Source organism: Mizuhopecten yessoensis, unplaced genomic scaffold (assembly GCF_002113885.1).
Source record: "Mizuhopecten yessoensis strain PY_sf001 unplaced genomic scaffold, ASM211388v2 scaffold9847, whole genome shotgun sequence".
In the NCBI taxonomy this organism is placed as follows: Eukaryota; Metazoa; Mollusca; class Bivalvia; order Pectinida; family Pectinidae; genus Mizuhopecten; species Mizuhopecten yessoensis.
Genome location: NW_018408252.1, coordinates 2317260 through 2329896, shown reverse-complemented (window position 1 = coordinate 2329896; position 12637 = coordinate 2317260). Strand labels below are relative to the sequence as shown.

The following is a 12637-nucleotide window of genomic DNA, read 5'->3' as shown; positions in this document are numbered from 1 at the left end:
ACGTCAGACTGTTGGGAGTGAGGGACGTTTACTGAGGTTTTTACAGACCTACATCATTATATCACAGAACACACTATCAAAGTAAAACCTCACTAATCACAACACTGTTTCTCGAATCAATTCGATTTCTGAATATTTATCGAATATGAGAAATTATTCAAGAAAGACGTTCCCATTTAACGACCCAGGAAAATAATTTTTGTTCAGAATGATTTTAGAGCTAAAATTGTGCAGATTAACTCATTCACCCCTGAAGACACATTTGAACTCGCCCAATTCAAAAGTTGGAATAGTTCAGTCTGAAATTTCAGGGGTGAATAAGTTTAGAAGGTTCTGCTTTACAGGAGATTTATGAGGAATGTAAGACTATATACCTTGTTGGAATCCCTCCATATGGCCAGCGTTAACCGTTGTGAGTGGTCTCCCCATGCTGTCCATCACCATATTGGGCGTCACCTCAGCCCCATGATTCCGGCCCTGGTATCGTTTCTTGCCATGCATCATTTGTTCGTTATGTTGGGCAGCATTTTCAACATCCCCGAACTCGAAAATTCCCTTTGCCACATTGTCAATAATACGGTCAATATTACTCATCGGAGTGACAGGTGTCGCTGGAGTGATTGGCGAGTTGGTTGTAGGTGGCACCACTTCGGTCTTGTCCGCCTTCTTGCCCCTATGCGTAGTAACAGGGTGTGCGGTTGAAGTGGTGGGTGCCACAGTCTCCTGAACAGGTGGCACCACTTTCGGCTCCACAGATGGCGCTTCCTCCACCAATGTAGGTTTAGTAATGATTGTGGTCACAATGGGTGGCTTCTGCGTCGGATCTTCCAATGCTTTGCTGAGGATCGAAGCATCATGACTTTCTGCAACTTGGTACCGTGGTAGTTTTATTGTATTTTCAATATCCTGCGACTTCTTGCTGGATTTTGTCACATGGTTGTCGGTGTCCAGTTTATCAGCCTTGTGTCGGCTGGCTCGAGCATCTTTATTAGCACGTAGCGAGCTGGTGGTACCAGTATTGATGATCATTTTAATACCAGACTCTGTACTGAGGCTTCGAACTCGGGCCTCTTCGGGTCTGTGCTGCTCCACTTTACTCTCGGCAGAATGTTCACGATGGAACTTATCCTCCTGTTCTTGGCCGCTGCTTTCCGCCTTCTGCTTCCTGCGTGATGGACGACGCCTCACTGGTTCAATCTTCGGCTCCGACTCACTAGCCTCAAAGTCAAACACGTGGGTCGGGTCTGCTGGCTGTACTTCTGTGTTGGAGCTTGCAGACGACTCCAAATCCTTAGACTCGGACTCGGATACATCAATCATTTGAGGAAGATTTGTCTTTCCTAATCGTTTGTTATTGTCTTTACCCATTTCCATGATCTCTCCATCCTTCTTTACATTTTTTGAAGTCAGTGGAAGCCTCTCGATTTTAACTACAGGACTAGAAATGTCCGCCGGTGAATTCTGTAACTTGGGTGATGATGACTGCTTCGGCGATGTAACATTTCTTGGTGATCTTGGCGATGTCCTTGATCTGGGAGAGGTTGTTCGTGGTAAAACGCCAGAATTCATTTCCTTGTAATTCTTGGGCTTTCTTCCTCGACGAGTGCGCTTCGGTTCATTTGGATAGTTCTGATCATCCATGACCAGTCTGTTGGGATCGTAGTCATCCATTCTGTCAAGGTCAAGGCTGTTGTCGGAGAATCCTAGCACAGCTGGGTCACTGGTGTCCTCAGTAATGCTAGCCTGGGGTGTTGTTTGCACCGTACTTAATATCTCTGATGCATCGCTCGTCACTTGTGGGTTGCTAGCCAGACCCTCGGTAGTTTCCACATTCTGCTGTGCCTGTTGCTTGAGTTGCCGTCGAGTGACTCGTTTCTCCCCACCTTTTGGTGACTTGGTGGGAGTAATTTCCACTGGCTGCACTGGTGGTGGTGGTGGTAGTGGTGGCGGCGGCGGCGGTGTGGGAATAGGTAGACTCAAGTTAAAGGTTGGTGCTACAACGGGCATTTCTCTATGTGGATTTATGAGATCTACTGACAGCCCAGGGACTTGAATGTGGTCTGGTTCATTTCTCTCCTGGCTCTGGGCATGCAACTTGTTCCTGAGTGCCTGGTTTGTTGCCTGACCAATGGTTTCCTTGTTGTGCTCCACGACCACTGGGGGAGGCACAGTCATTGCATTGAAACCCTTGTTGTTTGCCTTTGTTCCCTTGTTCTTGCGTGCACGTGTCCCTTTGGGTTTTTTACCAGGAGTAGTGATGATGCTGTCTGCTGCACTTGTGTCAATGAGCAGTGCACCGTCATTGTCACCAGAGTCGATGACCAGAGGTGCGCTCGTATCATGCAGAGGAGTAAACCCTTGCAACTCCGGGAATGGAAGAGGAGTTGACTCTGGCACAGTTGATTGTGGCACAGTTGATTGTGGCACTGGTTCGGGCACTGGTTTGGGTGCGGGCACTGGTTCGGGTGCGGGCACTGGTTCTGTCACAGTTATCTCCTGTGATTCCTGCCTGGCGATAGGTTCCGGTTGGAATAAAATCACCGGTTCAGGTTGACTGACTTCAATCTCTGGTGGTGGCAGTAATGATTCCACAGCTGCTGCCATCTCCATTTCCGAGACGGGGGCTACTTGACGCGGTTGAACAAACTCTCCAGTCTTCTCGTCCAGTGGCAAGATGGACATAATGGCTTGAGCCGTTTCATCCTCTGCCTGAATTGTCACAGGCTCTGCTGGTTCTTCAGCCACTGATTTGACTGGTTCCAACTCGGGAACGTCAATATCAATGACCAGTCTTGGCTCATCAATTGCAGACAAATGCTCAAGACTTGAAACTGCTTCCAGAGTTTCCAGTGCTTCCAAGGCAGCTGTATCCTTGGTGAGATCATCGGTGGGGGTCGTTTTGGGTTCAATTGCCTTTACTGGGTTGTTACTAGCACCCTCTGGTGAAGCAAAAGGTTTCAGGGGAGGTAGGATAACTGGAGAAGGTGAAATATCAAGTGTTTTGGCAGGAGGAGTGGGTTCTGAAGGCTTCTGCCTGATGATTTCAGGAGAATTCATTACATTGTCAAATTTGTGCTCCAAATTCTCCACGGCTGGCTCCCCACTTGCCTTCTTCTTGCGCTTCTGTTTCTTCTTCCCTGATTTCGACAGTTCATTGTTGATGGGCGAGGATAACACCAGTTTATCCAGTTTATCCAAACTGTCTACGGTTTTGTCTGGCGACTTCATCCCTGTAAACAGCTCCAGTGCAGTGTTTATTGGGAACAAGGGCTCGTCAAAGTTCAGTACCTCGTCACCACATTTGATGGAGTTCATGAAAGAATGTGGCGTATTCTTTTCGGACATATTCTTTCCTTCCTCTTTTTCTACAACTTCCTCCTTTGAATGTCCTTTCAAGAGATTGTCTTTCGTCTTGTTCTTCTTTGATTTCTTTTCCTCCTTTCGGATAATTTCCAGCACATAGTCGGTTTCCTTCTGCCGGGTGATGTCTGCCTCTGTTGGCTTACTTAAACTACCTTCCAGTTCTTTAAGACCTGTTGGCTTGCTTATACTACTTCCAAGTTCCTTAAAACCAAAGTCCATATCTTTACCAAAACCTGAATCTTTGGATTTCCCCATCTCTGTCGTTTCTTTATGTTTGTCCTCCTTATGTTTCGGTGCTTCCTTCGCCAGCTGTGTTTCCGTATCGGAACAAGACAATGACAGACTGTTTGATTTTTTTCTTTCGCCTCCTTCAAACCGACTTTTCCTTAAATGACCAGGTGTTATGATGTCTGAATTGTCGTCGTCTTCTGTGAATTCAAAGATGTCGGCTGCAGGAGCAGGAGCGTGACCTTTGTGCCCGGAAACAACCTTTTGTGGAGCAAGACATGTTTCCGACTTTGATCCCAAGATGTCGTCCGAAGATTTTGACTTCGATGAATCATGACCAGTTTTGCTGTCAATATTCTCGGACACTGAGGAATGAATTTTGTTGGGTCCTTTATGGATGGACGACTCCGACAAAGCATTGTGATGAACATGGTCTGGTGAACTGAACACACTGCTTTTATCACGACAGGTGTTATCGGTTTTCTCCGGAGTGTTGATGACTTTTCCAAAGATAGACTTTGTCTTGGCAGAAGAAACATGACTGGGGTCTTCCTTTGTGCTTTTATCCTGCGTTTTCTTGCTAGCTATGGCGGCTTCTTGTCTGAGATATGCCGCAAATAGTGGCTCCTTGTGACTGTTGGAATCAGAAAATATGTTCTCCAAGGCAGAGGTTGCTTGTTGTGTTTCATTTTGATCTTTCTCACTGACTGCAGCAAAATCAACGACCGAACTCTTTTCTTCACTGGCTGTTATATGTGTTGGCTCATTTGATATCTCCTCGATATATTTGTTGAAATTTCCAAACACGTTATTAGCTTTCTTCTTTTCTTTCTTATGGCTAATCTCCTCTTTCATTCCCTTATCTTTCTTCTCTTTCTTACTCTTCTTGGACTCTGAGCCTTCTTTCTTATCTTTCTTCTTCTTTTTACCCTTCTTCATTTTTATGGACTCTCCCGTTATGGGGTCAGTAGCAGTCGTTTCTTGGTGTGTAATATCGTCCATGGTGGAATGCCAGTTTGCGAACAGTCCTACTTCTTTTCGAGTGTCGCGTGTGGAACTCAGGTCAGTACTAATGCTGTCTTCCGCACCAACGCTGGGATCATAACCATCCAACACACTACACTCTGCAGCGATCTCTGTTTCAGAAAAGTGGATGGCTTGGTCAGTGCTCGTATCCGAGTTATCCTTCTTGGAGAAGTCATCCCTGATTGTATCAATGCTGTCTCTGGTAGTACTAACACTCTCCAAAGATAAACTCTTCTCCAGGACTGATGTGTTCTCTTTCCCTTTCTTGGTGGTCTCGTTTTTATCTTTTTTCTTCTTCTTTCCTTCTTTCTTGTGTCCTTTGACCTTTTCGGTCGACAGCTGCTGGATTTTGGCTAAGTCAGCAAGATCTGACTTTTTGACAGTCTTTTCACGATTTACGCCATGTTTCAGGTTGTTTGGACCATCTGCCAGTTCAGACTGAGCACTAATAAAATCCTCCATTTTGGCAAACAATCCAAAAGATTCTTCCTTCTTTTCTGCTTGTTTTCCAATTTCTAATTTCCCCTCGGACACCAGAATATTTTCTTTTTTCCCAGACTCCTTTGTACTTTTCTCCTTCTGATTAAAACTGGCCTCGTCGAGATCCAGTTCGGAGATAGTCTGTGCCTTCACCATGTTTATATATCCAGTATGTTTCGTTTCCTCTGTATTATCCTCATCGCTGTCCGACTGCAAGAGACTGAGTGGATGATTCATCTTGCTTTCCTTTTTGTATTTCTGATTTGCCTTATTCTTCTCCTTTATGCTCTTTTTGTTGTTGTTGATCGGCTTGGACATACTCATAGGCCTATAATCTTCATCCATCTCGCTTCCAGATGTCGAAGAGAATATCTTACGTTTAGGTAATTTTTTCTCATCTTTCTTGCTCTTCAATTTTGCGTATGGTTTCTTAGGTTTGGGGTCAAAGTTTAAGTCACTGTCCTCGTCCTTGTCATCCGACGTGAAACTGAGAGTAGACTTTCGTTTGGTGTTGACCTTTTTAGCAGACATTGATGGTTTCTCTTTTTTGGTAGCTTTGACAACTTTTACTTTCTTACTTGAAAAATCCTCTGAACTTTCCGTTGTCATTTCCTTCTTCTTGATATTTTCTTTGTCTTTCTTTGAACTGGAAATGATGTCAATTTCCCGATAAGGAGGGTCCGAGAACTGTTCGTCTTCCTCAGAGTCTGAGGAATAAATGTCCAAAATGGATGCTTTCTTTCCCTGTTGGAAGCCTCGACCTTTCACTTCTTTTGGACCCGACTTCTGTAGAGATTTCAGAAAGAATTGAGGATCATCTTCCTCCTCCTCATTATCCGAGGATGACATTGAACTGTCAAATATTGTATTCTTACGCTTTCCACGTGACTCTTTGGAAGAGGTTTTATTTTTCCTTGAGATAACAGGTTCATCATCCTCATCTGATGTGAACGTACAATCATCCGAATCATCACTATGTTTATTCCTCTTTTTCCGCCTTTGTTTAAAGTTATCCATCTTCTTTTTCATGTCATCCATTTCCTTCTCCTTGACCTTGGTGTTTGACCTTCGCTTGACCTTGTCATACATAGACACATAAGGACCTGCCCATTCAGCCCAGTTAAAATCATCCACTTCTTCGACAGGCTTTTTCTCTGCTGATTTATCAGACTTGTCTGATTTGTCTGATTTATCTGATCTGTCTGATTTATCTGATTTGTCCGATTTATCAGATTTATCACATTTATCCCACTTATCCGATTTGTCCAACTTATCCCACTTATCCGATTTATCCGATTTATCCAATTTATCCCACTTATCCGATTTGTCCGATTTGTCCGACTTGTCTGACTTGTCTGACTTGTCCGACTTGCTACCAGATTTATCAGTCGACTTACTTTCCACAATTTCTTTAGATTTTGGTGTCTTGTTTTTCTTGGGTTTGTCCGAGTCAGATTTAGGGGGTGGTTTACTATTTTCCATGTCAGGTTTTACAGCGTTGTTCTTATCCTTATTTTTCTTTCCAACAGAAAGTTTGTGAGATTTTTCCTTTTTTCCTTCCTTCTTATTCTCAGAACCAAAATCTTCACTTTCAGACTTACGATCAGAGTTACTTCCCTTAACACTTGACTTTTTCTCTGGACGTTGTTTTTCCGTACTTTTATGACCTTTATCGGACATGGACTCGTTCACTTTCCCTTTATCGTCGTGTTGTTCAGACGACTTTCCGTCCTTTCCCTTGTCACCTTTATTTTCAGTTTCCTGCTTTTTCCCATCCTTGCTTTTGTCTGTGGATTCTGATGGTTTGTTTTTATTGGAGCTGTGGTGTTCCGTGGATTTCTGTTTCTCCACTCTTGCGTCCTGATGTCCACTACCTTTACTGTCCCCTTTAGACTGACCACTTGAATTCTTGTCCTTGTGACTTTTGTCCTTATCTTTGTCGTTCCCACTTGGCTTTTCCTTGCATGTGGCCTTGTCTACTGCACTGGCTTTAGGCTTCCCTTCGTCCTTTTTAGTTTTTGTGTGACTAGATGTTTTCGTCTTATCCTTGTGCTTGGCCTGCTCTCCTTCAGCAGCCGTCGATTGTTCTTTGGGTTTTACGGTGTCCCCCTCCTTAGCAGCACTTTGATCCTTAACCTTATTGGTTTCGACTTCCTTTGTGACAGGCTTTTCTTTCGCCTGACTGGGTTCCCCGTCCTTTGTTTTTGTTTTGTGTTTAGAACTATCTCCAGACTTGTGCTTCGACTCGGACATTTGCGTTTTGTCCTTGTGCTTGGTTTCACCAGCAGGTTTATGCTTGCTGGCCTCTGTAGATGGCTTGTCCTTGTGCTTGCTCGCATCACCGCTAGCACTTTTGTCCTTATGCTTACCCGCGTCGCCTGGAGTTTTATCTTTGTGTTTATGCGATTCACCACCTGTTTTATCCTTGTGCTTGGTTTCTGATGTCTTATGCTTGGAGCCTTCTCCTGTTTTAGTCTTGGTTTTGGATAAGTCTGCACCAGCCTGCTTATCAGGACTGGGCTTGGAGTCTTTAGACAACGCCAATGTAGGCTCCCCACTCTCCTTACCCTTGACCGAGCTTGTCGAATCCTTTACTGAATCTTTTGTCGAATCTTTTGCCGAATCCTTTACTGAATCTTTTGTCGAATCTTTTGCCGAATCTTTTGCCGAATCCTTTACTGAATCTTTTGTTGAATCTTTTGCCAAATCTTTTGCCGAATCCTTCACTGAATCTTTTGTAATCTTACTGGAATGTCCAGTTTGACCGTCTTTCTTTTTTGCCGAGTGTCCGGACTGACTAGTTGGTTTCTCGGCAGGCGTGTCTTTGTTAAGTTGACTAGAATTATTTTCTTTATGGCCGTCTTTGGACTTGGCCTTCTCCTGATTCGTCGAGTCAGTTTCTGTGGACTTGGGTGTACTATCCACCTTATTTGCTGGCTTGTCGTCCTTGCTGGGTTTTACAGAAGAATGGTCTTTGCTTTTCTTACTATGTCCTTCCTTGCTTTGTTTATCCTTAGATTTGTCACTTTTGGAAGATTTGTGTTTGTGCGACGAAGTTTCAGTATTTTTGTCCTTCTTTGCAGATGCTGTGGCATTGTCCTTGACCTTGGACGACACAGACTTTGAGGACTTGCCACTGCCCCCTGATTTGTCTTTGTCCTTATCCTTATCCTTTTTCTCGCTTTTGTCTTTGTTGTGGTTGACAGTATTTATTTCCCCATCCGAGCTCTCCTTTTTCTTGTTTTCCTTATTTTTATCCTTTTTGTCCTTATCTTTCTTATCTGTAATAACCTCATTTTTATTTTTCACTGGAGAGTTACTTTCCTCGGCAATAATCTTGGCTTTCTTTGTTTCTGGAGATTTCGACGTATCCTCCACTTTAACATCCTGAATCGTTGGTTCGACCTTGAGGGACATTTCAGCAACCTTAACACCGGTTTCAGACATTGGTTCCTCTGTATTCGCCTTCCTTTTACCCAAAGCTGCCAAATCTGGCTTATTATCGGTCATAAACAATGCCTGCGCCACAGACGTTTCGGGTTTCGGACCGTCGTCTTTTACCTCAGCATTAACTATACTGTTCGTTACATCACTGTTGGGTACATTTTGAGATTGCTGTTCTTGGACAAATTCTTTAACGTCACTCTCCTCTTTCACATTCACAATTGGTTTCGAGTCAACGAGATCTGATGATTTATTAACGTCATTTAAAGATATGTCATCTGTTGAGGGTTGATGTGACAGACTCTCTGAGCTGTTTTGAATGTGTGATTTTGAAGGCTCCTCAATTGAATTACTGACTGCCGAGGAATTATTTGTAGGTGGACCGGACTGACCAATGAATGAAGGGGTCAGTCTGGGACTGTCTGAACACTTTAGCAACGAGATATTATTGTCCTCGCTCATGGTCGGGTGAGACAGAGAATGGGACTGAGGGAAAGTGGACGAAGTAAAATTTGGCGAGTCGGTTACACAGGATGAGGATTCCTGAAACATGTCCTCAAAATTGTCTAGTTCATTAGGACACAAATCGTCTGTGGGCGGTGGAGTCTGTGTACCATCGTACGGGTTTGTCGTGGATGGGGACGGTACCTCGCCAGATAAAACGCTACCGGGCGCGGCAAACGGACTCCGAGGTGATGAGTTGGGTGAAGGGCTCATGAATGGAAGATGTGATGCTTGCTGGTTTGCCATGTTGGTATTCACAGATAGAGTTGGGAATGAGGCTGCACCAGCTGACCCCAGCCTCGCGGCTAGGGACTGTGGCAGTGTTGACAGCGGCATTTCCTTTGCTGCCGCCTTGGTCCGTATCATTCCACTTTTAGGATTTTCGTCCGCGTTCACAAGGACAGACTTGGGGCAATATTTTTCATTGATCTGCTCCAGTCTGCGAGTGTCCTGATCAAATATACTACTACGTGACAACAAAGTTCGCACTATTTCAGACGGCTCTGACTTCGAATCACCACTCGCTGATCCAGTGGAATCCTGCTTTTTACGGCGCTTATATTTGGAATACATGTCTGTATTGGGTACGGGGACATTAGCAGCTGACAGAGATGGTATACTAATTGCTGTTAATTGATCCGGCAATTTATTAGGAGGATTTGGGGCAGGCCGACTCATTTTCTCATCTAGCCTCCGAATTCTCTCCTCAATTGATAAATCATCCAATTTTTTTTCCGTAACCACAGTTCCTTCCTCCTGACAAATATCACTGTCAGACAAATTCTCATCCTCCTTTTTGCTTTTTTCCTGTTCATTTTCGCTCCCCGGAGCTGACACAACTGCTGATTGCGACACTTCCTCCTCGGGTGGGAAATAATTATTCGCATCTATTTTTGGTAGTCCTTGCGATTCCCCAGAATTAGAATCACTAGGGGACATCTGTGGGGAATGAGTCTTACTCCCACTGCTAGGAGGTGAAAAACATGGCGAATCCTGATTTTTAATATCCACATACTTTGGTGAACCTAGATGAATTGGTTGAATCATTAGCGGACGTGTGTAACTAGCGAACCGGGGTAGAGGTAGAAACATCAGCTCCTCCTCATGGGGGCGCTGTTGACGGGGGTCTTTTAAGTCTAAATTTGGTAATAACTCATCACCGAGGGGAATCATGATCAGTTGATGTTCCTCTTTATGAATCCGACTGACACCAATTTGGCTGTCGGACTCTGACAATTTCTTTGCAGAACCTTTCATTCTGGATGAAGAAGGTCCCAAACCTTCGCTTGCTGACAAGTCTGATTCACTATATCTATAATGGTCCATTGACTGTGCCACAATGGGTGTTCGCGGCGAGGAGTGACCACTGGACAGTCTACGTAACGACACAATAGAGTCTGTCCGATTAAATCCTTTGCCAGCTTCCTCATTATCACTACTGACATGATCGTCCTCATCGCCACCGCGTTTTGTCCGATACGACCTTTGTCCTTTTAAACCGATTTCATCCGGGCCATCGTACTTTTTCCGTTTTTTCATGATAAAAGCTGAGGGTATTTCTCTGGGAGATAATAGCATTGATGTGTCCTCGCCTTCACTGTCGTATCCTATCACAGATTTGACAGTTTTAATGTCCTTAAGCCCATGTCCATCCTCTATCACATTTTGTTCCTCGATTTTACGGAAGGCTTCCATTTGTTTCCTATAACTTTGTGTATTGTCCACTTTGTATGGATCCTGGTAATCCGACGAATGCGAGCTCTTGCGAGCCGAAACTATCACACTACCAAGCCGTTGTCCCGTCTTGCCCTGCCAGGGGTCGAGGCGGGGACGTTTTGTCACTACTTTACGTGTGTCCTCAATATCGGCAGACTCATTATCACTAGCACTGCCCTCATTTTCTAATTGATTAAGTTTCTCCAGCAGCTGGAGTTTTTCGTGTTGAAGTTTTGTAAGTTCTCCCTCTGTCAGAGACCCGTGTTCTGACTCTGTACTCGCAGAAGAACTTGGGCTACTATCGTTATGATTGCCCGATGATTCTTTATGTCTCGACATTTTGTCACTTATTTCTTGTACTTTCTGGAATAAGTCCCGTTTAAATTCTGCATGAGTACGGCCACGACGTTGATCGAATTTCATGTCATATTGTCCATGAAACGTGTCATCATAAGATCGTTTTTTCACTAGCCTACCCTCAGAGCGTATTACAAGTGGTTCTTTTCTGTTTGGGTAAGTAGAACGTATTTCCTGAATGTCTGCTTCACTTATGTCGAAATCGTCCATTTTCCCTGATTTTGATTTATAATCCAGGGAGTGATGTTGTGAACCTTCAGTATCCATTGGACCGGGATCCTGAGAGTCTTCGAGTTCGTCCCCCAGCGGTGTGGGTGGAGTGTGTTTACCAAAGTTTTCCTTGTGCTGTCGTCCATATGAGGGGGATCGACTCCAACTGCGCCCCTCCGGAGAATAATGTCCGTACTCGCCTGATGGACTTTGGTCTTTCTCACGACCAGGAATATACCGTTCTTGGTTGAAGTATTTGTCCTCAGCGCGACCTTTGCCACCAAACTCATATCGCAAGTCTTCAGGGTAGCCAGATGCACGATCACTACCTGGACTTTCACTGCGATAATCCACAGAATATCTGTCTTTGTATGTACGCTCTGCGTAACGACCGTCTTTACTGTTCCGACGATACAATTCTGTATACATTTCGTCGGTGTACTGGGTAGGGCTCTGGCTCCCTCCAGCTTCGCGACGTTCACGTTGACTGTGACTGTAAGCTCGTAGGTCCTGCTCGAATGAGTCCTCTCCTCCCTCGGTATAGGGGGTGTCAGTACTGGCTGGGCCACCACTTCCCTGACTGTAGTCCTCATACGACCTGAAACGCCAAAAGTCAAGGTCAGTGATCAGCATTTAAACCAAAAACAAATGCTATGAACTGCTCTACATGGCTTTAAGTTTGTGTTACCAAAACTTTTGCATATTTGGTCCAGGAACAAAGCTTTTTCACAACATTAATTGTTGACGATCAGTAACCAAAAAAACCTCTCTAGCAAAAATGATATATGTGTGGGAGTCTCTATTTCAGACTTATATGCCTTTCATTCTCCCTCCTCAAAAGGCGGGAACATGACAAGTTGTGATGTCACATAAGCAATTTACTTTAAAATAAAATATCGTACAGATCCCAGTTTCACAAATGGTCCTTCGAAGGTTTTTTCTTAAAACTTTTGTAATGCTATTCTTATAGTTATTACTTTTAGGAAGTTTTCTTCGCCCACTATAATGCTTTCCTGTAGAAAGTCTTAATGTAAGTAACATACCTGCCAACTTTTTAAAATTTCGATGGGGGAGGTTACTTGTGCTCAGAATTAAATGCATAAATAAAATGTGTGCATGTACACACTAGGAAAAAAATAACACTTCTAAATGGCATCGTTTGAGCTGTTCCTTCAGGTAAAATCATCAGATCTTAGAGAATAGGTTTGAGTAGGTTGAGTTGGCAAGCATGAAGTAATCTCCTGTGGTAAACAAACATTCATGAAGCTGGGGTGAAAATTCGCAGCAAAGATCCGGGGGGGGGGGGGGG

The 12637-nt window shown here is 44.1% G+C and overlaps 1 protein-coding gene across 1 annotated transcript in view; it reads right to left on the bottom strand.

Annotated features, from left to right (window-relative positions):
- The window catches only part of LOC110458868 (protein split ends-like), a 62199-nt gene that overhangs the window by 12416 nt on the left and 37146 nt on the right, over nucleotides 1-12637 (bottom strand). Inside the window, exon 10 of the mRNA XM_021510824.1 lies at nucleotides 375-11926. Within this exon, the coding sequence (XP_021366499.1) occupies nucleotides 375-11926 (11552 nt within the window). The remainder of the gene's footprint in view (nucleotides 1-374; nucleotides 11927-12637) is intronic.